The following is a 27,492-nucleotide window of genomic DNA, read 5'->3' on the forward strand; positions in this document are numbered from 1 at the left end:
TTGTGGCTTCATAGAAAGAATTGGATAGTGCTCCTTCTGTTTCTATTTTATGGAATATTTTGGACAGTATTGGAATGAGACCTTCTATGAAGGTCTGATAGAATTTTGCACTAAGCCCTGGGCTATTTTTGGTTGGGAAACCTTTAATGACTGCTTCTATTTCTTTAGGAGTTATGGGGTTGTTTAGATGGTTTATCTGTTCCTGATTTAACTTTGGTACATGGTATTTGTCTAGAAAAGTGTCCATTTCCTGCAGATTTTCCAGTTTTGTTGAATATAGACTGTTACAGTAGGTTCTGATGATTTTTTGAATTTCCTCAGATTCTGTTGTTATGTCTCCCTTTTTATTTATCATTTTTCTTAATTTGGATATACTCTCTGTGCCCTCTGCTTAGTCTTTCTAAGGGTTCATCTATCTTGTTGATTTTTCTCAAATAACTAGCTCCTCGTTTTGTTTTGTTTTTTTGATTCCTTATATAGTCATTTTTATTTCTACTTGGTAGATTTCAGGCCCGAGTTTGATTATTTCCTGCCTTCTACTCTTCTTGGATTTATTTGTTTCTTTTTGTTCTAGAGCTTTTAGGTGTGTTGTCAAGCTGCTGATGTATGATCTCTCCTGTTTCTTCTTGCAGGCACTCAGAGCTATGAGTTTTCCTCTTAGCACTGCTTTCCTTGTGTCCCATAAGTTTGGATATGTTGTATCTTCATTTTCATTAAATTCTAAGAAGTCTTTAATTTTTCTTTATTTCTTCTTTGACCAAGTTTTCACTGAGTAGAGCATTGTTCAACTTCCATGTATAATATATGTGGGCTTTCTGTCATTATTGTTCTTATTGAAGACCAGCCTTTGTCCGTGGTGATCTGATAGGATGCATAGGATTATTTCTATCTTCCTGTATCTGTTGAGGCCTATTTTGTGACCGATTATATGGTCAATTTTGGAGGAGGTACCATAAGGTGCTGAGAAGAACGTATATCCATTTGATTTGGGATGGAATATTCTATAAATATCTGTTAGATCCATTTGGTTCATAACTTCTGTTAGTTTCTCTGTGTCTCTGTTTAATTTCTGTTTCCTTGTTCTGTCCATTGATGAGAGTGGGGTGTTGAAATCTCCTACTATTATTGTGTGAGGTGCAATGTGTGCTTTGAGATTTAGTAAGGTTTCTTTTATGTAGGTGCCCTTGTATTTGGAGCATAGATATTTAGAATTTAGAGTTCATCTTGGAGGATTTTTCCTTTGATGGCTATGAAGTGATTTTCCTTATCTTTTTCGATAACCTTTGGTTGAAAGTCGATTTTATCTTATATTAGAATGGCTACTCTGTCTTGTTTCTTCAGACCATTTGCCTGGAAAGTAGTTTTCCAGCCTTTGACTCTGAGGTAGTGTCTGTCTTTGTCTCTCAGGTGTGTTTCCTGTATGCAGTAAAATGCTGGGTCCTCTTTATTTATCCAGTCTGTTAGTCTACGTCTTTTTATTGGGGAATTAAGTCCATTTTTATTTAGATATATTAATGAATAGTGATTTTTGTTTCCTGTAATTTTTGTTGTTTGATGTGAAATTATGTTTGTTTTTCTCTAATCTTTTGGTTTCATTGTAAGGAGATTACTTTCTTGCTTTTTCTAGAGTGGAGTTTTCCTCCTGGTGTTGGAATTTTCCCTCTTTTATTTTTTGTAGGGGTGGATTTGTAGAAAGATACTGTGTAAATTTGGTTTTGTCATGGAATATCTTGGTTTCTCCATCTATGTTAATTGAGAGTTTTGCAGGATACAGTAACCTGGGCTGTCATTTGTGTTCTCTTAGGGTCTGTATGACATCTGTCCAGGATCGTCTGGCTTTCATAGTCTCTGGTGAGAAGTCTGGTGTGATTCTGATAGGTCTGCCTTTATATGTTACTTGACCTTTTCCCCTTACTGCTTTTAATATTCTTTCTTTATTTTGTGTGTGTATTTGGTGTTTTGACTATTATGTGATGGGAGGAGTTTCTTTACTGGTCCAATCTATTTGGGGTTCTATAGACATTTTGTAAGTTTATGGGCCTTTCTTCCTTTAGGTTAGGGAAGTTTTGTTCTATAATTTTGTTGAAGAATGCCCTTTAAGTTGGTAGTCTTCACTCTCTTCTATACCTCTTATTCTTAGGTTTGATCATCTCATTATTGCCTGGATTTCCTGGATGTTTTGGGCTAGGAGCTTTGTGCATTTTACATTATCTTTGATAGTTGTGTTGATGTTTTCTATGGTATCTTCTGCCCCTGAGTTTCTTCTATCTTTTGTATTCTGTTGGTGATGCTTGCATCTATGACTCCTGATCTCTTCCCTAGTTTTTCTGTCTCCAGTGATGTCTCCCTTTGTGCTTTCTTTATTGTTTTTATTTCAATTTTTAGATCCTTTATGGTTTTGCTCAATTCCTTTAACTGTTTGGTTGTGTTTTTCTGTAATTCTTTTTTTTTATCTTTATTAATTTGAGTATTTCTTATTTACATTTCGATTGTTATTCCCTTTCCCAGTTTCCAGGCCAACATCCCCCTAACCCCTCCCCTTCTACATGGGCTTCCCCTCCCCACCCTCCCCCCATTACCACCTTCCCCACAACTATCAAGTTCACTGGAGGTTCAGTCTTGGCAGGATCAAGGGCTTCCCCTTCCACTGGTGCTCTTACTAGGCTATTCATTGCTACCTATGAGGTTGGAGCCCAGGGTAATTCTTTTTTTTTTGGAGGAGGAGGAAAGAGTTTATTTGGTTTATAGGTTAGTCCACCATTGAGAAAAGTCAAGGCAGAGATTGGAGGCAGGAAATGAATGAGCCCATGGAAGAATTCTAATGAATAGTTTGCTTGCCATAACTAGCTCGGGGTGCCCTTTTACACCACCCAGACCACCGGCCTAGGATGGCACTGCCCACAGTGGGCTTGGCTGGACCCTTCCATATCAATCCTTAAACAAGAAAATGCATGTCTCAAAACAGTGCCCACCGACCAATTTGTTAGAAGGAATCCCTCAATTGAGGTTTCATCTTCCCGGGTGACTCTACTTTGTCAGGGTGATAAAAATCAACCAGCACCCTTTCCTTCGGGAGAAAGTTTTAGTAAGAAGCATTCTTTCTAGGATATTTTTCATGTCCAATTGGCCTTCTAATTACCTCTAAAGACAAAACCGAAAAGCTTTCGTGTTTTCTCAAGAGTGATTTTCAGATTTTTGATCATCTCAGGTTTTCCTCTCTTCCAAACACATAACGCAGCTGGTAGCTCACTTGCTACTACTGGAGCAGTGGTTGGTTCTCAACCGTCCTAATGCTGCAACACATTATTCCTTATGCTGCGAACGCCACCATCCATGGAATTACTTCTGTTGTTACTTCATAAACGCAACTTTACTACTGTTAGGAATCATCGTGATGTCTATGTTTTTGGAGATGGAGATTTTTCTGGTGTACTTTTTTTTTTTAAGCCTGATTTGTTTATTTCTTTATTGTCAATATTATTATTGATACTGGGTCTTTTGTAGCACTTTGGATTTCTTGTAGTCCAGGCTGGTCTCAAACTCTGTAATAGCTGAGATTTATTTCGAGTTCCTGATTCTCTTTTTCCACCTTCTTTTTTTTTTTTTTTTTTTTTTTTTATTAACTTGAGTATTTCTTATATACATTTCGAGTGTTATTCCCTTTCCCGGTATCCGGGCAAACATCCCCCTCCCCCCTCCCCTTCCTTATGGGTGTTCCCCTCCCGACCCTCCACCCATTGCCGCCCTCCCCCCACCAGTCAAGTTCACTGGGGGTTCAGTCTTAGCAGGACCCAGGGCTTCCCCTTCCACTGGTGCTCTTACTAGGATATTCATTGCTACCTATGAGGTCAGAGTCCAGGGTCAGTCCATGTATAGTCTTTGGGTAGTGGCTTAGTCCCTGGAAGCTCTGGTTGCTTGGCATTGTTGTACATATGGGGTCTCGAGCCCCTTCAAGCTCTTCCAGTTCTTTCTCTGATTCCTTCAACGGGGGTCCTATTCTCAGTTCAGTGGTTTGCTGCTGGCATTCGCCTCTGTATTTGCTGTATTCTGGCTGTGTCTCTCAGGAGCAATCTACATCCGGCTCCTGTCGGTCTGCACTTCTTTGCTTCATCCATCTTGTCTAATTGGGTGGCTGTATATGTATGGATCACATGTGGGGCAGACTCTGAATGGGTGTTCCCTCAGTCTCTGTTTTAATCTTTGCCTCTCTCTTCCCTGCCAAGGGTATTCTTGTTCCCCTTTTAAAGAAGGAGTGAAGCATTCACATTTTGATCATCCGTCTTGAGTTGCATTTGTTCTAGGCATCTAGGGTAATTCAAGCATTTGGGCTAATAGCCACTTATCAATGAGTGCATACCATGTATGTCTTTCTGTGATTGGGTTAGCTCACTCAGGATGATGTTTTCCAGTTCCAACCATTTGCCTACAAATTTCATAAAGTCGTTGTTTTTGATAGCTGAGTAATATTCCATTGTGTAGATGTACCACATTTTCTGTATCCATTCCTCTGTTGAAGGGCATCTGGGTTCTTTCCAGCTTCTGGCTATTATAAATAAGGCTGCAATGAACATAGTGGAGCATGTGTCTTTTTTATATGTTGGGGCATCTTTTGGGTATATGCCCAAGAGAGGTATAGCTGGATCCTCAGGCAGTTCAATGTCCAATTTTCTGAGGAACCTCCAGACTGATTTCCAGAATGGTTGTACCAGTTTGCAATCCCACCAACAATGGAGGAGTGTTCCTCTTTCTCCACATCCTCGCCAGCATCTGTTGTCCCGTGAGTTTTTGATCATAGCCATTCTCACTGGTGTGAGGTGAAATCTCAGGGTTGTTTTGATTTGCATTTCCCTTATGACTAAAGATGTTGAACATTTCTTTAGGTGTTTCTCAGCCATTTGGCATTCCTCAGCTGTGAATTCTTTGTTTAGCTCTGAACCCCATTTTTTTTTTTGGTTCTTTTTTTTTCAGAGCTGGGGACAGAACCCAGGGCCTTGCGCTTCCTAGGTAAGCGCTCTACCACTGAGCTAAATCCCCAGCCCCTGAACCCCATTTTTTCTAGGGTTATTTGTTTCCCTGCGGTCTAACTTCTTGAGTTCTTTGTATATTTTGGATATAAGGCCTCTATCTGTTGTAGGATTGGTAAAGATCTTTTCCCAATCTGTTGGTTGCCGTTTTGTCCTAACCACAGTGTCCTTTGCCTTACAGAAGCTTTGCAGTTTTATGAGATCCCATTTGTCGATTCTTGATCTTAGAGCGTAAGCCATTGGTGTTTTGTTTAGGAAATTTTTTCCAGTGCCCATGTGTTCCAGATGCCTCCCTAGTTTTTCTTCTATTAGTTTGAGTGTGTCTGGTTTGATGTGGAGGTCCTTGATCCACTTGGACTTAAGCTTTGTACAGGGTGATAAGCATGGATCGATCTGCATTCTTCTACATGTTGCCCTCCAGTTGAACCAGCACCATTTGCTGAAAATGCTATCTTTTTTCCATTTGATGGTTTTGGCTCCTTTGTCAAAAATCAAGTGACCATAGGTGTGTGGGTTCATTTCTGGGTCTTCAATTCTATTCCACTGGTCTATCTGTCTGTCTCTGTACCAATACCATGCAGTTTTTATCACTATTGCTCTGTAATACTGCTTGAGTTCAGGGATAGTGATTCCCCCTGAAGTCCTTTTATTGTTGAGGATAGCTTTAGCTATCCTGGGTTTTTTGTTATTCCAGATGAATTTGCAAATTGTTCTGTCTAACTCTTTGAAGAATTGGATTGGTATTTTGATGGGGATTGCATTGAATCTGTAGATTGCTTTTGGTAAAATGGCCATTTTTACTATATTAATCCTGCCAATCCATGAGCATGGGAGATCTTTCCATCTTCTGAGGTCTTCTTCAATTTCCTTCTTCAGTGTCTTGAAGTTCTTATTTTTCAGATCTTTTACTTGCTTTGTTAAAGTCACACCGAGGTACTTTATATTATTTGGGTCTATTATGAAGGGTGTCGTTTCCCTAATTTCTTTCTCGGCTTGTTTCTCTTTTGTATAGAGGAAGGCAACTGATTTATTTGAGTTAATTTTATACCCAGCCACTTTGCTGAAGTTGTCTATCAGCTTTAGTACTTCTCTGGTGGAACTTTTGGGATCACTTAAATATACTATCATATCATCTGCAAATATTTTGTGTGATATTTTGTGATATTTTGTGATATTTTGACTTCTTCTTTTCTGATCTGTATCCCCTTGACCTCCTTTTGTTGTCTGATTGCTCTGGCTAGAACTTCAAGAACTATATTGAATAAGTAGGGAGAGTGGGCAGCCTTGTCTAGTCCCTGATTTTAGTGGGATTGCTTCAAGTTTCTGTCCATTTAGTTTAATGTTAGCAACTGGTTGGTTGTATATGGCTTTTAATATGTTCAGGTATGGGCCTTGAATTCCTATTCTTTCCAGGACTTTTATCATGAAGGGGTGTTGAATTTTGTCAAATGCTTTCTCAGCATCTAATGAAATGATCATGTGGTTTTGTTTTTTCAGTTTGTTAAATAATGGATCACGTTGATGGTTTTCCGTATATTAAACCATCCCTGCATGCCTGGGATGAAGCCTATTTGGTCATGGTGGATGATTGTTTTGATGTGCTCTTGGATTCGGTTTGCCAGAATTTTATTGAGTATTTTTGCGTCGATATTCATAAGGGAAATTGGTCTGAAGTTCTCTTTCTTTGTTGTGTCTTTGTGTGGTTTAGGTATAAGAGTAATTATGGCTTCATAGAAGGTATTCGGTAGTGATCCATCTGTTTCAATTTTGTGGAATAGTTTGGATAATATTGGTATGAGGTCTTCTATGAAGGTTTGATAGAATTCTGCACTAAACCCGTCTGGACCTGGGCTCTTTTTGGTTGGGAGACCTTTAATGACTGCTTCTATTTCCTTAGGAGTTATGGGGTTGTTTAACTGGTTTATCTGTTCCTGATTTAACTTCGGTACCTGGTATCTGTCTAGGAAATTGTCCATTTCCTGAAGATTTTCAAGTTTTGTTGAATATAGGTTTTTATAGTAAGATCTGATGATTTTTTGAATTTCCTCTGAATCTGTTGTTATGTCTCCCTTTTCATTTCTGATTTTGTTAATTTGGACGCACTCTCTGTGTCCTCTCGTTAGTCTGGCTAAGGGTTTATCTATCTTGTTGATTTTCTCAAAGAACCAACTTTTGGTTCTGTTGATTCTTTCTATGGTCCTTTTTGTTTCTACTTGTTTGATTTCAGCTCTGAGTTTGATTATTTCCTGCCTTCTACTCCTCCTGGGTGTATTTGCTTCTTTTTGTTCTAGAGCTTTTAGGTGTGCTGTCAAGCTGCTGACATATGCTCTTTCCTGTTTCTTTCTGCAGGCACTCAGCACTATGAGTTTTCCTCTTAGCACAGCTTTCATTGTGTCCCATAAGTTTGGGTATGTTGTACCTTTATTTTCATTAAATTCTAAAAAGTCTTTAATTTCTTTCTTTCTTTATTCCTTGACCAGGTTATCATTGAGTAGAGCATTGTTCAATTTCCAAGTATATGTGGGCATTCTTCCTTGATTGTTATTGAAGACCAGTTTTAGGCCGTGGTGGTCCGATAACAGGCATGGGATTATTTCTATCTTTCTGTACCTGTTGAGGCCCGTTTTTTGACCAATTATATGGTCAATTTTGGAGAAAGTACCATGAGGAGCTGAGAAGAAGGTATATTCTTTTGCTTTAGGATAGAATGTTCTATAAATATCCGTTAAGTCCATTTGGCTCATGACTTCTCTTAGTCTGTCGACATCACTGTTTAATTTCTGTTTCCATGATCTGTCCATTGATGAGAGTGGGGTGTTGAAATCTCCCACTATTATTGTGTGAGGTGCAATGTGTGTTTTGAGCTTTAGTAAGGTTTCTTTTACGTATGTAGGTGCCCTTGTATTTGGGGCATAGATATTTAGGATTGAGAGTTCATCTTGATGGATTTTTCCTTTGATGAATATGAAGTGTCCTTCCTTATCTTTTTTGATGACTTTTAGTTGAAAATTGATTTTATTTGATATTAGAATGGCTACTCCAGCTTGCTTCTTTTGACCATTTGCTTGGAAAATTTTTTTCCAGCCTTTCACTCTGAGGTAATGTCTGTCTTTGTCTCTGAGGTGTGTTTCCTGTAGGCAGCAGAATGCAGGGTCCTCGTTGCGTATCCAGTTTGTTAATCTATGTCTTTTTATTGGGGAGTTCAGGCCATTGATGTTGAGAGATATTAAGGAATAGTGATTATTGCTTCCCGTTATATTCATATTTGGATGTGAGGTTATGTTTGTGTGCTTTCATTCTCTTTGTTTTGTTGCCAAGACGATTAGTTTCTTGCTTCTTATAGAGTATAGCTTGCCTCCTTATGTTGGGCTTTACCATTTATTATCCTTTGTAGTGCTGGATTTGTAGAAAGATATTGTGTAAATTTGGTTTTGTCATGGAATATCTTGGTTTCTCCATCTATGTTAATTGAGAGTTTTTCAGGATGCAGTAACCTGGGCTGGCATTTGTGTTCTCTTAGGGTCTGTATGACATCAGTCCAGGATCTTCTGGCCTTCATAGTTTCTGGCGAGAAGTCTGGTGTGATTCTGATAGGTCTGCCTTTATATGTTACTTGACCTTTTTCCCTTAGTGATTTTAATATTCTTTCTTTATTTTGTGCGTTTGGTGTTTTGACTATTATGTGACGGGAGGTGTTTCTTTTCTGGTCCAATCTATTTGGAGTTCTGTAGGCTTCTTGTATGCCTATGGGTATCTCTTTTTTTAGGTTAGGGAAGTTTTCTACTATGATTTTGTTGATGATATTTACTGGTCCTTTGAGCTTCGAGTCTTCACTCTCTTCTATACCTATTATCCTTAGGTTTGATCTTCTCATTGAGTCCTAGATTTCCTGTATGTTTTGGACCAGTAGCTTTTTCCGCTGTACATTATCTTTGACAGTTGAGTCAATGATTTCTATGGAATCTTCTGCTCCTGAGATTCTCTCTTCCATCTCTTGTATTCTGTTGGTGAAGCTTGTATCTGCAGCTCCTTGTCTCTTCTTTTGGTTTTCTATATCCAGGGTTGTTTCCAAGTGTTCTTTCTTGATTGCTTCTATTTCCATTTTTAATTCCTTCAACTGTTTGATTGTGTTTTCCTGGAATTCTTTCAGGGATTTTTGCGATTCCTCTCTGTAGGCTTCTACTTGTTCTCTAAGGGAGTTCTTCACGTCTTTCTTGAAGTCCTCCAGCATCATGATCAAATATGATTTTGAAACTAGATCTTGCTTTTCTGGTGTGTTTGGATATTCCATGTTTGTTTTGGTGGGAGAATTGGGCTCCGATGATGCCATGTAGCCTTGGTTTCTGTTGCTTGGGTTCCTGCGCTTGCCTCTCGCCATCAGCTTATCTCTAGTGTTACTTTGTTCTGCTATTTCTGACAGTGGCTAGACCGTCCTACAAGCCTGTATGTCAGGAGTGCTGTAGACCTTCCTTCCTCTCTTTCAGTCAGTTATGGGGACAGAGTGTTCTGCTTTCGGGCGTGTAGTTTTTCCTCTACAGGTCTTCAGCTGTTCCTATGGGCCTGTGTCTTGAGTTCACCAGGCAGCTTTCTTGCAGCAGAAAAGTTGGTCTTACCTGTGGTCCCGAGGCTCAAGTTCTCTCGTGGGGTGCTGCCCATGGGCTCTCTGCAGCGGCAGCAACCAGGAAGACCTGCGCTGCCCCTTTCGGGACCCTCAGTCCACCAGGGTTCCAGATGGCCTTTGGTGTTTTCCTCTGGCATCCAAGATGTGTGCACAGAGAGCAGTCTTTCTGGTTTCCCAGGCTTGTCTGCCTCTCTGAAGGTTCAGCTCTCCCTCCCACGGGATTTGGGTGCAGAGAACTATTTATCCGGTCTGTTTCCTTCAGGTTCCGGAGGTGTCTCAGGCATGGGTCCTGCCGCTCCTGGGCCCTCCCCCACGGGAACCCAGAGGCCTTATACAGTTTCCTCTTGGGCCAGGGATGTGGGCAGGGGTGGGCAGTGTTGGTGGTCTCTTCCGCTCTGCAGCCTCAGGAGTGCCCACCTGACCAGGCGGTGAGGCCTCTTTCCCAAGGGGTCTGGGAGCAGAGAGCTGCTGCGGGCAGGGATCCGAGGGCGTGGGACCTCTGGCAAACACAGGGCATGCCTGGTCCTAGATGAACTCTCTGCCTCTGTGTGTCCCGATCTCACCAGGCAGCTGTCTTGCAGCAGACAAGTTGGTCTTACCTGTGGTCCCGAGGCTCAAGTTTGCTCGCGGGGTGCTGCCCACGGGCTCTCTGCGGCGGCAGCAACCAAGAAGCCAGGGTAATTCTTTAATGGTTTTTTTCGTGTTTCCTCTTTGCGGGCTTCTACTTGTTTACTTGTATTGTCCTGTATTTCTTGTATGGAATTATTTATGTCCTTCTTAAAGGCCTCCTTCAACATCGTAAGATGTGATTTTAAATCTAAATCTTCCTTTTCTCGTGTGTTGGGATATCCAGTATTTGCTTTGGTGGCAGAATTGGGCTCTGATGATGCCATATACTCTTGCTTTCTTTTGCTTAGGCTCCTACACTTGCCTCTGGCCATCAGCTTGTCCCTGGTGTTAGCTTGTGTAGTTGTCTCTGACAGTGGCTTGACCGTCCCGTAGGTCTGTGTTTCAACTCTGTAGATTTGTTTTCTTTCCACCAGATCTGGGAACAGGGAGCTGTTCCTGGGTTTGTGTGACCTGATGCCTTCATGAGGGTTGTTTTGTGCAGAAGAGTTGGTCTTACCTCTACTCTCAGGTGTTTAGGTGCTCCTGGTGACTGGCTTTTAGTGCTAGGTTCAGGCAGAAGCCTGAAGGGTCCTCCTGTGAATATTTTTCCCTCTTCTAAGGACTGAAGCATCCACATTTTGGTCTTCCTCTCCTTGATCTTCATATGGTCTGTGAATTGTTTATTGAGTTTTCTGATGTTTTGTGTTATTATTCGCTTATCAGTGCGGATGTACGACATGTTCTGTTGTGACTCTGTTACTTCACTCATGATCATATTCTTTTTTAAAAGTTAATTATTTTTTACACTCCAGATTTTATTCCTCTCCTGGTTCACTCTCTGACTGTTCCACATCCGATACCTACTCCTTGCCCCCACCCCAACCACCCCACCAGACCTCTAAACTTCCTGCGCCTCCAGTCTCTAGATGGTTAGGTGTAGAACCCAGACCCAGGAGTACTCTGCTGTATATGTGTTGAGGACCTCATCTCAATTGGTGTATGCTGCCTGGTTGGACATCCTAAAAAAAAAAAAAAAGTGCAGAATACCTAAGATAAAGTCCACAGAACTCAAAAAGGTCAACAAGCTGATGGGCCCAAGTGAGGATGTCTCAGTCCCACCTTGGAGGGAAAAGAAAGCAACCACAAGCAGGGAAGGAGGGACAGGGAGGGAAAGTGAGTGGTGTTGTGGTGATGTGGGAACATCATCTGGTTTTGGGTATGGGAAAAGAACTGAAGCCCTGAGGTCCAGCAGAAAGAATGGAAACAGGCAACCTGAGTTGGAAGGAGATTGGGAGGACCCTCCATAATGAACTATAGACCTGGGAGGTAAGAGATTCTCAGGAGTCCAAGGAAAGGGGTGGGGGTTGATGAAATCCGCTGCAGTGGGTGAAGGAACTTGTTGAGCCCACCTCCAGCAGAAAGACAAGGTATCAAGCGAGGGATAGGTTTTACTACCCCACAGTTAAAACTCTTACCCCTAATTGTGCCTGTGTGAAAGAACTACAGAGATGGAAATGGAGAAGAGCCTGAGAAAAAGAAGGTCTAGTGACAGGCCCAAAGTGGGATCCAGGTCGAGGGGAGGCCCCAAGACCTGACATCATTACTGAGACTATTGTGTGCTCACAAAAAGGGACCTACCATGGCTGCCCTCCAAAAGACCCAACAATTAGCTGAGTCAGATGCAGATATGTGCACCCAACCAATGAACAGAAGCTGCTGACCCTTGTGCTTGAATTAGGGAAAAGCTGGAGGAAGCTGAGGAGGAGGGCAGCCCCCTATGAGGATTAGCAGTCTCAATTACTCGGACCCCTGAGCTTACTCTGACATTGGCATATTCCCTTTAATCTTAGAGTTTATTTGGGAGATGCAGGCAGATCTGTTTGAGATTGAGGACAGCCTGGTTGTCATATTGATTTCCAGGGCAGCTCAGGCTCCATAGTGCTGAGATGCTGTGACAAAGTAAGCAAGCAAACAACCTGTATAAATAAATTCATTCCCTCTGAAATTTAAAGGAAAAAGGTATCACTTCATTCAGTTTCTAAAGAACACTTAAAGACTGTTAGTCATTTAGACCATCCAGATTTTGTCCTTTGACATTTCTGCCTCTCTGGAAATCTTGAAGCGCACTTTGCTCTGTAAAGTTAGAGCACAAGCCATAGTTGGTTGGCTAAATGGAGTAGTTTGGGTGCAATTTTAAATTTTCTAAAAAGAAAACCTGAAATTAGATTGAGAGAGTTGTTTCATATATTTGGTAATTTTTACTTTAAATTTAATGTACAAATTAAATAAGTTTAGAGAAAGATTTACCTTAGATGAAATAAGCACAGTGTTTAGTTTTGGTTAATAAATCCCTTTGTAAGTTTAGAAATTCTGTCTTTCATAAATGATTAAATGTTACATAATGTGGAAATTATTCTTCAATAATGATTACTTCTCTCTTGCTTTCTCTTAAGTGTGGAATTAGTGTTGAGAATGTTTGTTTTTTAATAGAATGTTCTTTTCTACTGAAAGAATATTACCATTTTTTTTCCTTGTTACTGAACTAAGTTTACTGAACTAAGTTTACTTTCATGGCTTAAATAGAGGGCCCTTTCATCACTTTTAATGTGGCAGTGTTTGGGGGAGGAAAAGAATGACCGTCAATATCACGACTGTGCTTATGTTCTGCACAAGCACAGGGTAATAAGCACCAAATGTTCTGAACTGCTGCTTTACTGCCCATGTGAGTGTTAGAGATGTGAACTATACTAATAATTTCTCTATAAAATTTCATTTTAGTTTATTATATACATTTTTGTGAACATTAAGTGAAACATCACTTTTTGGGGTTCACAAGTATTCCACAGTGAACTGCTAAGTGCTAAAAATCATTTGATATAGTCTCATGATCTGTGGTATGTAAATTAGACTGTATTAGAATGGCCTTTGCATTTTGTTTTTAAAAGGATTAGCTCAACTACTTGTTAGTGTTTGAGGTAAACATCCTTGTTGTAGTCAATCCAATCTTGATTGAGGTAGTAAGGAAACACTTTTATTTATGTAGATGTTTTGCTATATGAATTTATCACTACCTTATACAAAGCAAGTTGAATTTACCATGTTCAGAGTCACTTTTCTGGTTTACTCTGGTCAGTTCTACCCAATGATTTATACACATATTGCTCTTCCATTTCACCATTCATATTTCCATATACATTGCTTGTTTTCAGTGTCCTCTTTCATTGTATACTCTGAATTTCACATACATTTCAATGACTTTTTTCAACTCCTCAATTCTTGTCTATCCATGGCAGCCTTTACCTTTAGTTTCATTAACATTCTCAAGTAGAATTATACCATTATTTCTTTTTTGAAAAGAAATCATTCTTCCAGTGTTAAAGTGATTGTTCTTGAATTTAAAGGAGTAATTTTCCATTGCTTGAAATGTTGTCTGAGAACTGGAGGTGGTCATGCTTCTTACCTTTGCACATTGCATTGAAGCCAGGCGATTAAGAGTTTAGCATCGTCCTCTATTCTGTGGCAAGCTTGAGGCCTAACTCTACACAATCCTATCTCAGACAAACAGGACAATTGTACTACCTGGGAACTTGGATTAATAAATGATTTCTTTGTGACCATTAGTTTGGAACTGTCCATTTGATACTGATTCCCACCCCCGCCCCCTGCCATGGGTACATAACTGAAGATAATGGCTGCTTCTCTCTAAAATCCACCAGTACTGAATAGTTTTATAGGTGGGGATAGGGTTGTGTGCGCCTCCACCTCTAGATACATGATTGATTGACATGCCCAAGTTACGTAAGCTCAGAGGAGAAGCCCTTAGCTGTTAATAGGATTCTTATTGCCATGACTGTGACCTAGAAGGTAGCACTTTTGTTTTTGCTCTGGTGCTTACATTCCTTCTGTTTTCCTTTATGCAGTATACCCTGAAGCTTACAAAGGGTGGTGTGAACACTCCATTTAGGTCTCAGCAATCAACTACCACTAATTCTTAAACTTAGAGCAGCTATGAGTTGTGCATTCACTGCCATTCATTTTAAAGAGAAGCTTCTCTGGTTAAGGCTAGTATTTGTCTGATGGTATAAGTTTTTAGTAGACAGTATGAGGCTGTGTCAGTTTAGCTGTACAACAGTACATGCTACCCATTTCCCAAGGCTTATGATTCTTTCAGACTCTGGTTTTTATAAATTACCAGACATGAATTTATTCCTGTGAGGTAGACCTCAAATTCAATAAGAAACTGGTTGGTTAGTCCAATAACAGTTGCACCACTATTGCAGTAGTAGGGATATTCTGAATAGCAGGTTGGCACTGCAATTCATAGGACTCATATCTGGTTAAGATTGCTGGTCCCAAGAGCTTACATCATGACTTTTAGGATTCTGAAAACTAGGCAGTGGAGAGGAACCTTTCAATTTAGTTCTTCCTTTATTCCTCTGAAGTTTGCAATGAATGTGGTCTTGTGTCTTCAGCAATAGGGAATTTATTGTTGGTAATTAAGAGGAGTAAGTGGCAGAAGCCTGTATTGTTTTCCTGGTGTCTGAAGGCTTCCCTTACCAATTATTCATAAAGAGCTGTTTCATATCTGACACTAATATCACTAGGCTTTTATGAACAACACTATCTGGCTATTCAAAGCATCCCCCCTCTTCTTTTTTTTTTAATATTGTAAGATTTTATACACCAATCAAACTTTATTTCCATATGAGTTTTCATATTTGCTTTCACTTTGTTTCACTCTGCTCTATCATATCCCCAGTCCTCCAGGCCAGCCATAGTTAAATATTTCTATCCCTTAGATTCTTACTTTCTACTTTTCTATTATTTACTTTCTAGTATCCCATCTGCCCTTAAAGAATCTCCTAGTCTTCTGTAGGTAGTCCAAGTTAAACACATAAATCTGAAGATTCAAAGCTAGGATCCCCATATGAGGTAGAACATATGGCATTTGTCTTTTTATGCCTGGGTTTTCATTCATTCATTCATTCATTCATTCATTCATATATATGCATATATATGTATATGTATATGTGTGTGTGTACATATATATATATACACACACACACAAACACGCACCCATACACACCTCCCCACACACACACAATTTTAAGCCTTGGGAAATGGGGATGCATGGACTATTGCTGTATAGCTAAACTGACATGGCCTCATACGGCCACGGCCTTCAAATACTCAAACCCTCAGACAAATATCACCCTCAGGCTTAATCAGAGAGCTTTTCGTTTGCAATGAATTTCACTGAATGCATAAACTCATAGCTGCTTTAGGTTTGAGAATTAGTGGCATCTGATTGCTCAGACCTAAAGGGAGTGTTTACACTACCCTATGTAAGTTTCAGGGAAAATTGTAGAGGAGGAAATGGAAGGAATGGAAGAATCAGAAGACTGAAATATTTGCTTTTTTGATAATTTCCATTCTGACTGGTGTGAGATGGAATTAATACCATTAATTTGCATGTCCCTGATAGCTATTGATGTTTAACACATTGAGAAATAATTATCAGCCATTTTTATGTCTCTTTTGAGAACTTTTTATTCAGATCTGTAGTCCATTTTACAACTTGATTATTTGTTTTTTTGTTTACTTTTTAAGTTTTTCGTGTGCAGTCTAGTTATTAATGTTCTGAATCATTTAAATTCATTGTATCTAAAGGATATCACTGTCATCCATATTTCAAAGGTTTTTCTCTTTATTTGCTGAGAATAAGTCGTAGTTTTTGCTCTAGGCTGATAATCTTGCCTAATGTGAAGTAGAAAATATTATTTCTTCTTAGAGTAACAGTGCAACGGAGAAAGGTGAATGAGTATACACACACACACACACACAAACATACATATATGCACACACACATGCACACATGTACCACCTGCATGCATATTTGCACTCCCATACTTGCACATACCCATCCACAAGCATGCACATATATCACCTCCCCGTGGTGGGTTTCTGTATGTGTTCTGAAGAAGAATCACACATGGAAAGAGACTAGAGATTCACAGGGAAGAGTTTGAGATATTATTTGTAGACAATGAAAGCTTCACTGAAAAGTTACAGTATGCAGAAACTCCAGCCATTCTGTTCCTACCGAACCAGTTGCTCTTGAGTACTGAGACCAATTGTTTTAAACCTAGGTTTGTTTTTCTATTCCTCTGCATTTTGAATGTGTAGGAAAATTTAGATTTTAAAATTTTAGATTGAATTCTAGAGCATTTTTGTAGAGTTGTGTGTGTGTGTGTGTGTGTGTGTGTGTGTGTGTGTGTGTGTGTGTTCTAACTTTGGTACCTGTATGAACATATTTTGCTGCTGGAGTTAAGAGCTCTTGTAGTATACAGCATGTAAAGTGATCTTTTATGTGTGTCATTGTGGGTAGAGGACACATTACTAGTTGTTAGTTCTGGCTTTAGCCTGGTTGTATAAGGCTTCCATTTTGAGTCCTGGCTTTTACCGATGTACCATAGAGCTTGCTGTACCTCTGCAATGAAATGTTCAGATGTTGGATTTCCTGAACATCTCTAGTATCTTTAAAATTAAAGTCATATATAATCGAAATTAATATACCTTTATATGTACATTAACTACATATAGATAACCAATCTTTACATAAATGAAGCATAAATAAGTTTTTAGAATGTACAAATTATTGTTGTGCATGCCTGTGTTTGCAATCTGAATGCAGTTCCAAAGCCCACTACACGGAATACCTTGTGTTTGGAGTTTTAGATGGTTTCCTTTCTTTTTTCATAGTTTATACTGTTCTGGCTAAGGCATTTATATATTCCAGTTTGGTTTTTGTATTTTTTATTATATTGAATCAGACTATATGCTGTATAAGCCTATAACTTAAATTTATCCAAATGTAATTTCTTCATTTATTGGGACTGTGACTAATGACAATGATAAAAACAGTTGGATCAGCTCCGGATCACAGGACACTTTTAAAATTAGTTATTTTAATATAAGATGGTAATGCAATACTAAATCTAGAATAACAATCTAGGGATACATGCTTTAATTGTTCTTTTTATGTGTTTTTGTATTTAAAATACTTCTGTTGCTTGTACATCTAGTATGTAATTGCTAGATCTTACTATGCTTCTTTTATGTAAGGTTTTTTTTGTAAAGGAGTGATTCTGTAATAATCATTCAATAATTTGTAGTAGCCATTAGTTGTTTTCTCATTGTGTGTATGCTTGATCAAGAAACATTTTATTTATTATTTAATTTTTTTTTGATTACAGGTAGATGCCACTGAAAGTGAACCAAAGAGTTTTATCTTTATGAGTGAGGATGCTTTGACAAATCCACAGAAACTGATGGTTTTAATTCATGGTAGTGGTGTTGTCAGGGCAGGTCAGTGGGCTAGAAGGCTTATTATTAATGAAGATCTGGACAGTGGCACACAGATACCTTTTATTAAGAGAGCTGTGGATGTAAGTGAAACTTCCTTTATTTGGGGGGATATTTTATCATTCTGTTTTATTGCATAAAATAATTTCATTATGTCTCTTTCAGAAATATATTCATGGGATAAGTCTTTTACCTAAATTGTATGATTATTATGTTACAGTAATACAGGAAAATGTAGTGATATTATTGTTTATGTAAAAGCTTTAATATCTTTGAAAATAATATTTTTATTTTTTCCCTTGTTAGAATTGTTTTTACTTTTCCTTTGTTTAACAATATGAGCTGAGTTTATTCTATCATATCATCATTAACAATAGAAATACTCCTGACAAAAACCAAAAACAACAAACCATGATCGTGCTTGGAACGCTTTGCTTTCCTGTCATGAGGGTAAAATAAAAGGAGACTTGTTGATATGTAATCTGTTCAATGAGGGAAAATGTAATAAGGACATGGTTTTGCAATTTAAAAAATATTTTGAAGCCCAGAAATAAACTTTTTAAGCTTAAAATAGACATATATAGTGCTAAATTGTAATATTTGGGAAATAAGTTGTTCTATTCTAGTGTTGTTCTAATGTTCAATTGTTGTTTATAAGTCTTTTAAGTTGTGCAGTAGACAGCCAATTATCATAAAGTCTGAGTTTCTTTTACATGTAACTAGAAGTATTCCTTAGAAAAAATGTCATCATGTAGAATACATTTACAATAGAAGGGGCATTTCAAAAATGGTCCGTGTCTCCATGTATCTAGTTTATTTCTAAAAATGACAGTGTATTTTATAATTAATATTGGAAATATATCTTGGATATATATTTACAAAACAAAACAATAAATATTTTAATGTGTTCAGTTCTTTTGTCTTGATGTAATGATAACATTTAAGACAAATCTAGAGAATGCTCTTGGTATTAGATTTTATGAATCCTCCAATATGACATACTGAATTCCTTAACTTAATGCTTCATCCATCTGTAAAACATGTGCGAAGAAGCATGTAACTTATTCAGCTACTACTTTAATATGACTTTAGAAAAAACTGTAGTAACTGATTATTCAGTTAAGGAGAGCTTCCAGGGACTAAGCCACTACCCAAAAACTATATACATGGACTGACCCTGGGCTCCAACCACATAGGTAGCAATGCATAGCCTAGTAAGAGCACCAGTGGAAGGGGAAGCCCTTGGTCCTGCCAAGACTGAACCCCCAGTGAACGTGATTGTTGGGGAGAGGGCGGTAATGGGGGGAGGATGGGGAGGGCAACACCCATATAGAAGGGGAGGGAGAGGGGCTAGGGGGATGTTGGCCCGAAACTGGGACGGGGAATAATAATCGAAATGTAAATAAGAAATACTCAAGTTAGTAAAGATAAAAAAAAAGAAAGAAAGAAAAATTGAAGAAAGAAAAAAAGGAATCAGAATAATTAAATATTCAATTACTAAGTTGAAATTTATACTAAAATAACAAAAGAATTAGTGTTTTCTAAACTGTCTTATTTTATGCTAAAGATAGTAAACTATCCTTTCAGTGGTTCTAATTCTGTTTATAACATAGTATCTGTATGTTTTAGAGAGAACATTGCATGTAAAATGTATTTACAGTTCATTACGTATTTGAAAAGAAAAGTCATCAAGAACTGAGGACCTTTCAGCCAGTGAGCACTTGATGAGATGGGTCAGGGAGTTTTTACCCTGTGGCAAGTTACCTGCTTTGTCTAGTATGGAATATTTGTTGATGTGCCTTTTGAGGTTAAACTGAAAAGAGGAAAGTATGTGAAATATCTTTGTATTAATAGAGTATTGATTTGCTAAATGGGGAGGTGCAAGTTTTCTTTTTTAATAGCATTAGAATAGTAAACCATTTACCCTTTTACTTGGGAATATTGTTTAGAATATAACAGTGGTCTTCATTGTTTATTTCTCTATTTTTCTCAACCATAGTCAGTCATGATTCGTAGAAAAGATTTCATTTCTAAATATATAGCATGCCTAAGTTCTAGTTTTAGGTAGCTACATTTTCTATATTTTTTAAATAAGAAATTTATTGTGTAAAGTTCATCATGAATTTCTATAAATATATTTCACTTTCAAATGCAAATGAAGTGATTTTTACCATATGGTTTCACTTGATACAATGACTGCTCTGGTGTTAGGGAGGGATGTATGGCATTAGGGGACCAGGCAAAGGAAGATCCACAAGGAGGAAGGTGCAATCCCATTCTTCACACTTTTTTTTTGGATTTTTTTTTTATATATTTTAAATGTTATTCCCTTTCCCAGTTTCCCTGTAATAAGCCTCCTACCCCATCGCCCTCCCCTTCGTCTATGAGGGTGTTCCCCCTCCAGAACTACTCCCCCTTTACACCCCCTGACATTCCCCTACACTGGGGGATCCAGCCTTGGCAAGACCAAGGGCTTCTCTTCCCATTTGTGCCCAACAAGGCCATCCTCTGTTACATATGCAGCTGGAGCCATGGGTCTGTCCATGTATTGTATTTGGGTAGTGGTTTAGTCCCTGGGAACTCTGGCTGGTTGGCATGGTTCTTCTTAGGGGGTTGCAAGCCCCTTCAGCTCCTTCAATCCATTCTCTAACTCCTCCAACAGGGACCTCAGCTCAGTTCAGTGGTTTGTTGCTCACATTTGACTCTGTATTTGTCACGCTCTGGCTGAGCCTCTCAGGAGACAGCTATATCAGGCTCCTGTCAGCATGCACTTCTTGGCTTCATCAATATTATTTGGTTTTGGTGACTGTATATAAATGTGCTATATACCTAGGTGGAGCAGGCCTGGAATGGCCATTCCTTCAGTCTGTGTTCCAAACTTGCTTCATATTCCCTATGAATATTTTTGTCTCCCCTCTTAAGAAGGACTGAAGCATCTGCACTTTGGTCATACTTCTGAGCTTCATGTGGTCTGTGGATTTTATCTTGGGCAATTCAAACTTTTAGGTTAACATCCACTTATCAGTTGCATGCCGTGTGTGTGTGTGTGTGTGTGTGTGTGTGTGTGTGTGTGTGTGTGTGTGTGTGTGTGTGTGTTTTGTGATTGAGTAATCTCACTCAGGAAGATATTTTCTAGTTCCATCCATTTGCCTATGAATTTCATGAAGTCATTGTTTTTGATAGCTGAGTAATACTCCATTGTGTAGATGTACCACATTTTCTGTATCCATTCCTCTGTTGAAGGGCATCTGGGTTCTTTCCAGCTTCTGGCTATTATAAATAAGGCTGCTATGAACACAGTGGAGCACGTGTCTTTTTTATATGTTGGGGCATCTTTTGGGTATATGCCCAAGAGAGGTATAGCTGGATCCTCAGGTAGTTCAGTGTCCAATTTTCTGAAGAACCTCCAGACTGATTTCCAGAATGGTTGTACAGGTCTGCAATCCCACCAACAGTGGAGGAGTGTTCCTCTTTCTCCACATCCTCTCCAGCACCTGTTGTCACCTGAGTTTTTGATCTTAGCCATTCTGACTGGTATGAGGTGGAATCTCAGGGTTGTTTTGATTTACATTTCCCTGAAGACTAAGGATATTGAGCATTTCTTTAGGTGCTTCCTAGCCATTCGATATTCCTCAGCTGAGTATTCTTTGTTTCGCTTTGTACCCCATTTTTAGTAGGGTTATTTGGCTCTCTGGAGTCTAACTTCTTGAGTTCTTTGTATAGTTTGGACATTAGCCTTGTATCGGAAGTAGGATTGATAAAGATCTTTTCCCAATCTGATAGTTGCTGTTTTGTCCTAAGTGTTCCTTACCTTACAAAAGCTTTTTAGTTTTATGAGTTTCCATTTGTCAATCCTTGATCTTAGAGCATAAGCCATTGGTCTTTTGTTCAGGAAATTTTCCCCAGTGCCCATATGTTCGAGATTCTTCCCCACCTTTTCTTCTATTAGTTTGTGTATATCTGGTTTTATGAAGAGGTCCTTGATCCACTTGGACTTAAGCTTTGTACAGGGCGATAAGAATGGGTCGATTTGCATTCGTCTACATGCTGACCTCCAGTTGAACCAGCACCATTTGTTGAAAATGCTATCTTTTTTTCATTGGATGGTTTTACCTCCTTTGTCAAAGACCAAGTGACCATAGGCAAATGGGTTCATTTCTGGGTCTTTAATTCTATGCCACTAGTCTACCTGCTTGTCTCTGTATCAATACCATACTGTTTTTATCATTATTGCACTGTAATACTGCTTGAGGTCAGGGATGGTGATTCCCCCAGAAGTTCTTTTATAGTTAAAGATAGTTTTCACTATCCTGCGTTTTTTGTTATTCTAAATGAATTTGCAAATTGCCCCCGTTATCTTGGCAGTGCCCTGTGTTGCTTAGGAGCCCATTTGTCCAGCAGCGCACTTAGTTGTAACCCAAACCTGGTACTGCAAGCTTTGTTTGGTGACAAGAGATGTCTAGTTGCGCCTCTGTTTCCTCCATTATTTGGAGATTTCATTTAGATCGCCTCCATGTAAGTAGTTTAGGAAGTTTCTTCTGTCTAGGTTTTTATAACCTCCCTCAAATGCCCTTTAAGTTTAGATATCCCTCCTTAAGATTCCCTCCTACAATCCTCTTTCCTTTCACTGCCCAGTTGATTCTCCATTTCAGCTCCTGTCATAGCTATTTATTATATTTCTCTGTTCTAAGGAGATCTCTTTCTTCCAGTCCCTCAGTTTATACCTCTCTTCTGCAGTTCTATGGATTTTACCTTGGTTATCATTGTCTTCACAGGTTATATCCAAATATAAGTGAAAGCATAGGCCAGTATTCTTCTGGCCTTTCTGAATCTGCAGGACCTCATTCATGGTGTTTCCTTTTTTCTAGTTACATCCATTTGCCTGTCAATTTCATGATGTTATTTTGTTTTGTTTTTGTTTTAACAGCTAAGTAATGCTCCATTGCATACATTTACCACATTTTCTTTATCCATTCATCTGTTGAGGAGCATCTAGGTTGTTTCCAATTTCTGGCTATTATGAATAGAGCAGCAATGAACAGGTCGAGCAAGTTTCTCTGTGGTATATGCCCGAGAATGGTATACTTGGATCTTGATGTAGGTTTTGTTATCTTTCTCAGGAAAGACCTTACTGACTTTCACAGTGGCTTTACTTTCTACAGCAATATAAAAAATGTCTTTCTTACTCTGTAATCTTTCCAGCATGAGCTGTCACTTGTGTAATTGATCTTAGCCATTCTGACAATTAGTTGTAAGATCATATCCTAAAGCAGTAGTGATTTATATTTCCCTGATGGCTAAGGATGTTGAATATTTCCTTGAATGTTTCTCAGCCATTTCTATTTTTTTCCATTGATAATTCCTTGTTTAGATCTGTACCTCGTTTTGTAATTCCATTTTTTTTGTTTTCTTTATATATTTTGGATAGTAGCCCTATGTCCAAATATCTAGATCATATAAATATTTTTCCGTTCTGTAGGCTACCACTTTGTCTAAATGACACTAATTTTTTGCCATGTAGAAACCTCTCAGTTTAAGAGGTCCTATTTATGAATTATTGATCTTAGTAATTATGCTGTAATCTTTAGTTCAGAAAGTTATTTCCTGTGCCAATGAGTTCAACACCATTCCCCACTTTTTCTTCTAATTTTTCAGGTCCAGCGTGTGCACACACTTGTGTTTTTTTTGTTATGAGGAGAATCCTTCTGCCACCATATTTAAGGAAGATGAGAGCAAACACTAGAAAGGTCTCACGTCTCATTTCTGTGCTGGGAGATGATTTGGACAAGAGTAGTGAGGGCTTGTCAGACATTATGCATGTTCTCAACAGTCCCCTCAAAGAACATCTCAGTGTGAAAAGTCAAACTCTCAACCGCCTCTGCTCCCTATTACACAGTTCGTGAGCACTTCCTGGCTCACATTTTGGATGACGAGCTCTGTAGTGTCATTGATGCCAAAGTCTGCTCTTAGCTTTTCTTCCAGAACTCTGAAGAACTAATCAAAGGTGTAAATTTCCTGAAGCCACCTTGGTGTTTAAGTTGAAATGGATGTAAATAGTTAAGTTTTCCCAATTCCTAATTATTGCCGAACTAAAAGCTGCTTCCTAACGAGAAAAGAGAAAGTGTTAGCAATGTAGGAAAAAAGAAAAGAAAACAAAACAAAACAAAAAAAAAAAAAAACAAAATCAGAAAGATTGGCCATCCTAGGCTTCCAATCGAAACTGCAGCTAGTTTGTCTATGGAGGACTTAAGAATTTGTGCAGAAAGTTCCTTATTTGAATGAATGATAGTTGGACATTAGTGATCTTTATTGTTCTCTCTATTCCTCATCTTTGGTCTTCAAGTTTTTCCTTAAATATCTTCACTGGGAACTTAGCACATTTTCACTGAAAGTATCAAAGTGGTGCTTTTCAATTCTTTTTTTTTAATTGGATATTTTTATATTTACATTTCAAATGTTATTCCCTTTCCTGGTTTCCTGGACATAAGCCCCCTATCTCATCCTCTTCCACCTTCTTCTATAAGCATGTTCCCCTCACCCAACATCCCCTATACTGGGGGGGGGGTGGTCCAACCTTGGTAGGCCCAAGGTCGTCTCCTTCCATTGGTGCTCAACAAGGCCATCCTCTGCTACATATGCACTTAGAGCCATGGGTCAGTGCATGTATATATAGCCTTTGAGTAGAGGTTTAGTCCCTGGGAGCTCTGGTTGATTGACATTGTTGTTCTTATGGGGTTGCAAGCCCCTTCAACTCCTTCAATCCTTTCTCTAATTCCTCCAACAGGGGTCCCGTTCTCGGTTCAGTTGTTTGCTGCTAGTGTTCGCCTCTGTATTTGACATGCTCTCAATTCTAAGTTACACATTTATATTTTAACAACTCAATTTAGTTGCAGCTGTCTTTTCCCTATCCAGATTTAAAAATGAATAAAAGCAAAAGGTGGAAATCAGTATAACTAATAAATAATTTGTGACTAATAAATAATAAATGTGAGAATGAGTGGGTCTCTTATTCAATTGGGCTGTCTTGTATATCACCTGAGAGCTAGGCAGACTCACTTGCAAGCCTCTCCATAAGACTCTGACTGTAATAAAGAAGAATATATGCTTTGTATAGAGAGCTGGCTGCCAAGAGTTCAGTAAATGTAAAGGAAACAGTTTCTTGACTCACTGATTGTAGCTCTATGCTGGGGACCCATGGGCAAGGAGGAGGAGGGACTGGATGATTGTTAGGTGTTATGGAGACTAGCTGATGGCAGTTGTCTTTCCCAATGAATTGAGGCCCCTAATTTTCTTTATTATGAATTTTTATTGGATATTTTTATTCACATTTCAAATATTATCCCTTTTCCCGGTTACCTGTGCATAAACACCCTATCCTATTCCAACTCCCCTTCTTCTATGAGGATGTTCCCCACTCATCCACTCCCCCCTACCTGCCTCCTCTCTCTGACATTCCCCTACACCGGGGCTCCAGCCTCCTCCTGTTGACGCCCAGCAAGGCCATCCTCTACTACACATGCAGCTGGAGACATCGGTCATTCCATAAGAATTCTTTGGATGGTGGTTTAGTTCCTGGGAGCTCTGGTTGGTTGGTATTGTTGTTCTTATGGGGTTACAAGCCCTTCAGGTCCTTCAATCCTTTCTCTAACTCCTCCAATGGGTACCCCATTCTCAGTTCAATGGTTGGCTGCTAGCATTCAGTTCTGTATTTGTCATGCCCTGGCAGTGCCTCTCAGGAGACAGCTATATACAGCTGCTGTCAGCATGAACTTTTTGACATCAGTAATATTGTCTGGGTTTGGTGGCTGCATGTTTATGGGCTGGATCTCCAGGTAGGGCAGGATCTGAATGGCCGTTCCTTCAGTTCCTGCTCCAAACTCTGCCTCCTTATGCCCTACTGTGAATATTTTTGTTCCCTCTTTTAAGAAGGAGTGAAGCATCCGCACTTTGGTCATCCTCCTTCGTGAGCTAAATGTGGTCTGTGAATTTTATCTTGGGTGAAGCAAGCTTTTCGGCTAGTATCCACTTATCAGTGAGTGCATACCGTGTGTGTTTTACTATGTTTAGGTATGGGCCTTGAATTCCTATTCTTTCCAGGACTTTTATCATGAAGGGGTGTTGAATTTTGTCAAATGCTTTCTCAGCATCTAATGAAATGATCATGTGGTTTTGTTCTTTCAGCTTGTTTATATAATGGATCACGTTGATGGTTTTCCGTATATTAAACCATCCCTGCATGCCTGGGATGAAGCCTACTTGATCATGGTGGATGATTGTTTTGATGTGCTCTTGGATTCGGTTTGCCAGAATTTTATTGAGTATTTTTGCATCGATATTCATAAGGGAAATTGGTCTGAAGTTCTCTTTCTTTGTTGGGTCTTTGTGTGGTTTAGGTATAAGAGTAATTGTGGCTTCATAGAAGGAATTCGGGAGTGCTCCATCTGTTTCAATTTTGTGGAATAGTTTGGATAGTATTGGTATGAGGTCTTCTATGAAGGTCTGATAGAATTCTGCATTAAACCCGTCTGGACCTGGGCTCTTTTTGGTTGGGAGACCTTTAATGACTGCTTCTATTTCATTAGGAGTTATGGGGTTGTTTAAATGGTTTATCTGTTCCTGATTTAACTTCGATACCTGGTATCTGTCTAGGAAATTGTCCATTTCCTGCAGATTTTCAAGTTTTTTTGAATATAGGCTTTTGTAGTAAGATCTGATGATTTTTTGAATTTCCTCTGATTCTGTAGTTATGTCTTCCTTTTCATTTCTGATTTTGTTAATTCGGACACACTCTCTGTGTCCTCTCGTTAGTCTGGATAAGGGTTTCTCTATCTTGTTGATTTTCTAAAAGAACCAACTTTTGGTTCTGTTGATTCTTTCTATGGTCCTTTTTGTTTCTACTTGGCTGCTTTCAGCTCGGAGTTTGATTATTTCCTGCCTTTACTCCTCCTGGGTGTATTTGCTTCTTTTTGTTCTAGAGCTTTTAGGTGTGTTGTCAAGCTGGTGACATATGTTCTTTCCTGTTTCTTTCTGCAGGCACTCAGCGCTATGAGTTTTCCTCTTAGCACAGCTTTCATTGTGTCCCATAAGTTTGGGTATGTTGTACCTTTATTTTTATTAAATTCTAAAAAGTCTTTAATTTCTTTCTTTATTTCTTCCTTGACCAGGTTATCATTGAGTAGAGGATTGTTCAATTTCCAAGTATATGTGGGCATTCTTCCCTTATTGTTATTGAAGACCAGCTTTAGCCCGTGGTGGTCTGATAGCACGCATGGGATTATTTCTATCTTTCTGTACCTGTTGAGGCCCGTTTTTTGACCAATTATATGGTCAATTTTGGAGAAAGTACCATGAGGAGCTGAGAAGAAGTTATATCCTTTTGCTTTAGGATAGAATGTTCTGTAAATATCTGTTAAGTCCATTTGGTTCATGACTTCTCTTAGTCTGTTTACGTCTCTGTTTAATTTCTGTTTCCATGATCTGTCCATTGATGAAATTGGGGTGTTGAAATCTCCTATTATTATTGTGTGAGATGCAATGTGTGTTTTGAGCTTTAGTAAGGTTTCTTTTACGTATGTAGGTGCCCTTGTATTTGGAGCATAGATATTTAGGATTGAAAGTTCATCTTGGTGGATTTTTCCTTTGATGAATATGAAGTGTCCTTCCTTATCTTTTTTGATGACTTTTAGTTGAAAATTGATTTTATTTGATATTAGAATGGCTACTCCAGCTTGCTTCTTCCGACCATTTGCTTGGAAAGTTGTTTTCCAGCCTTTCACTCTGAGGTAATGTCTGTCTTTGTCTCTGAGGTGTGTTTCCTGTAGGCAGGCGAAGGCAGGGTCCTCGTTGTGTATCCAGTTTGTTAATCTATGTCTT

The 27,492-nt window shown here is 38.9% G+C and overlaps 1 protein-coding gene across 35 annotated transcripts in view; it reads left to right on the top strand.

The window, feature by feature from the left end:
• Positions 1-27,492, top strand: part of Arb2a (ARB2 cotranscriptional regulator A) — a 464,299-nt gene that overhangs the window by 93,001 nt on the left and 343,806 nt on the right. For 20 of the 35 annotated variants that reach the window (NM_001439487.1, NM_001439486.1, NM_001106401.2 and 17 more), the window contains 1 exon segment: positions 17,511-17,702. In NM_001439487.1, coding sequence (NP_001426416.1) covers positions 17,511-17,702 — 192 coding nt within the window. 35 annotated transcript variants of the gene reach the window in all.

The sequence above is a fragment of the Rattus norvegicus genome, chromosome 2 (assembly GCF_021556685.1).
Source record: "Rattus norvegicus strain SHRSP/BbbUtx chromosome 2, alternate assembly SHRSP_T2T, whole genome shotgun sequence".
Classification (NCBI taxonomy): domain Eukaryota; kingdom Metazoa; phylum Chordata; class Mammalia; order Rodentia; family Muridae; genus Rattus; species Rattus norvegicus.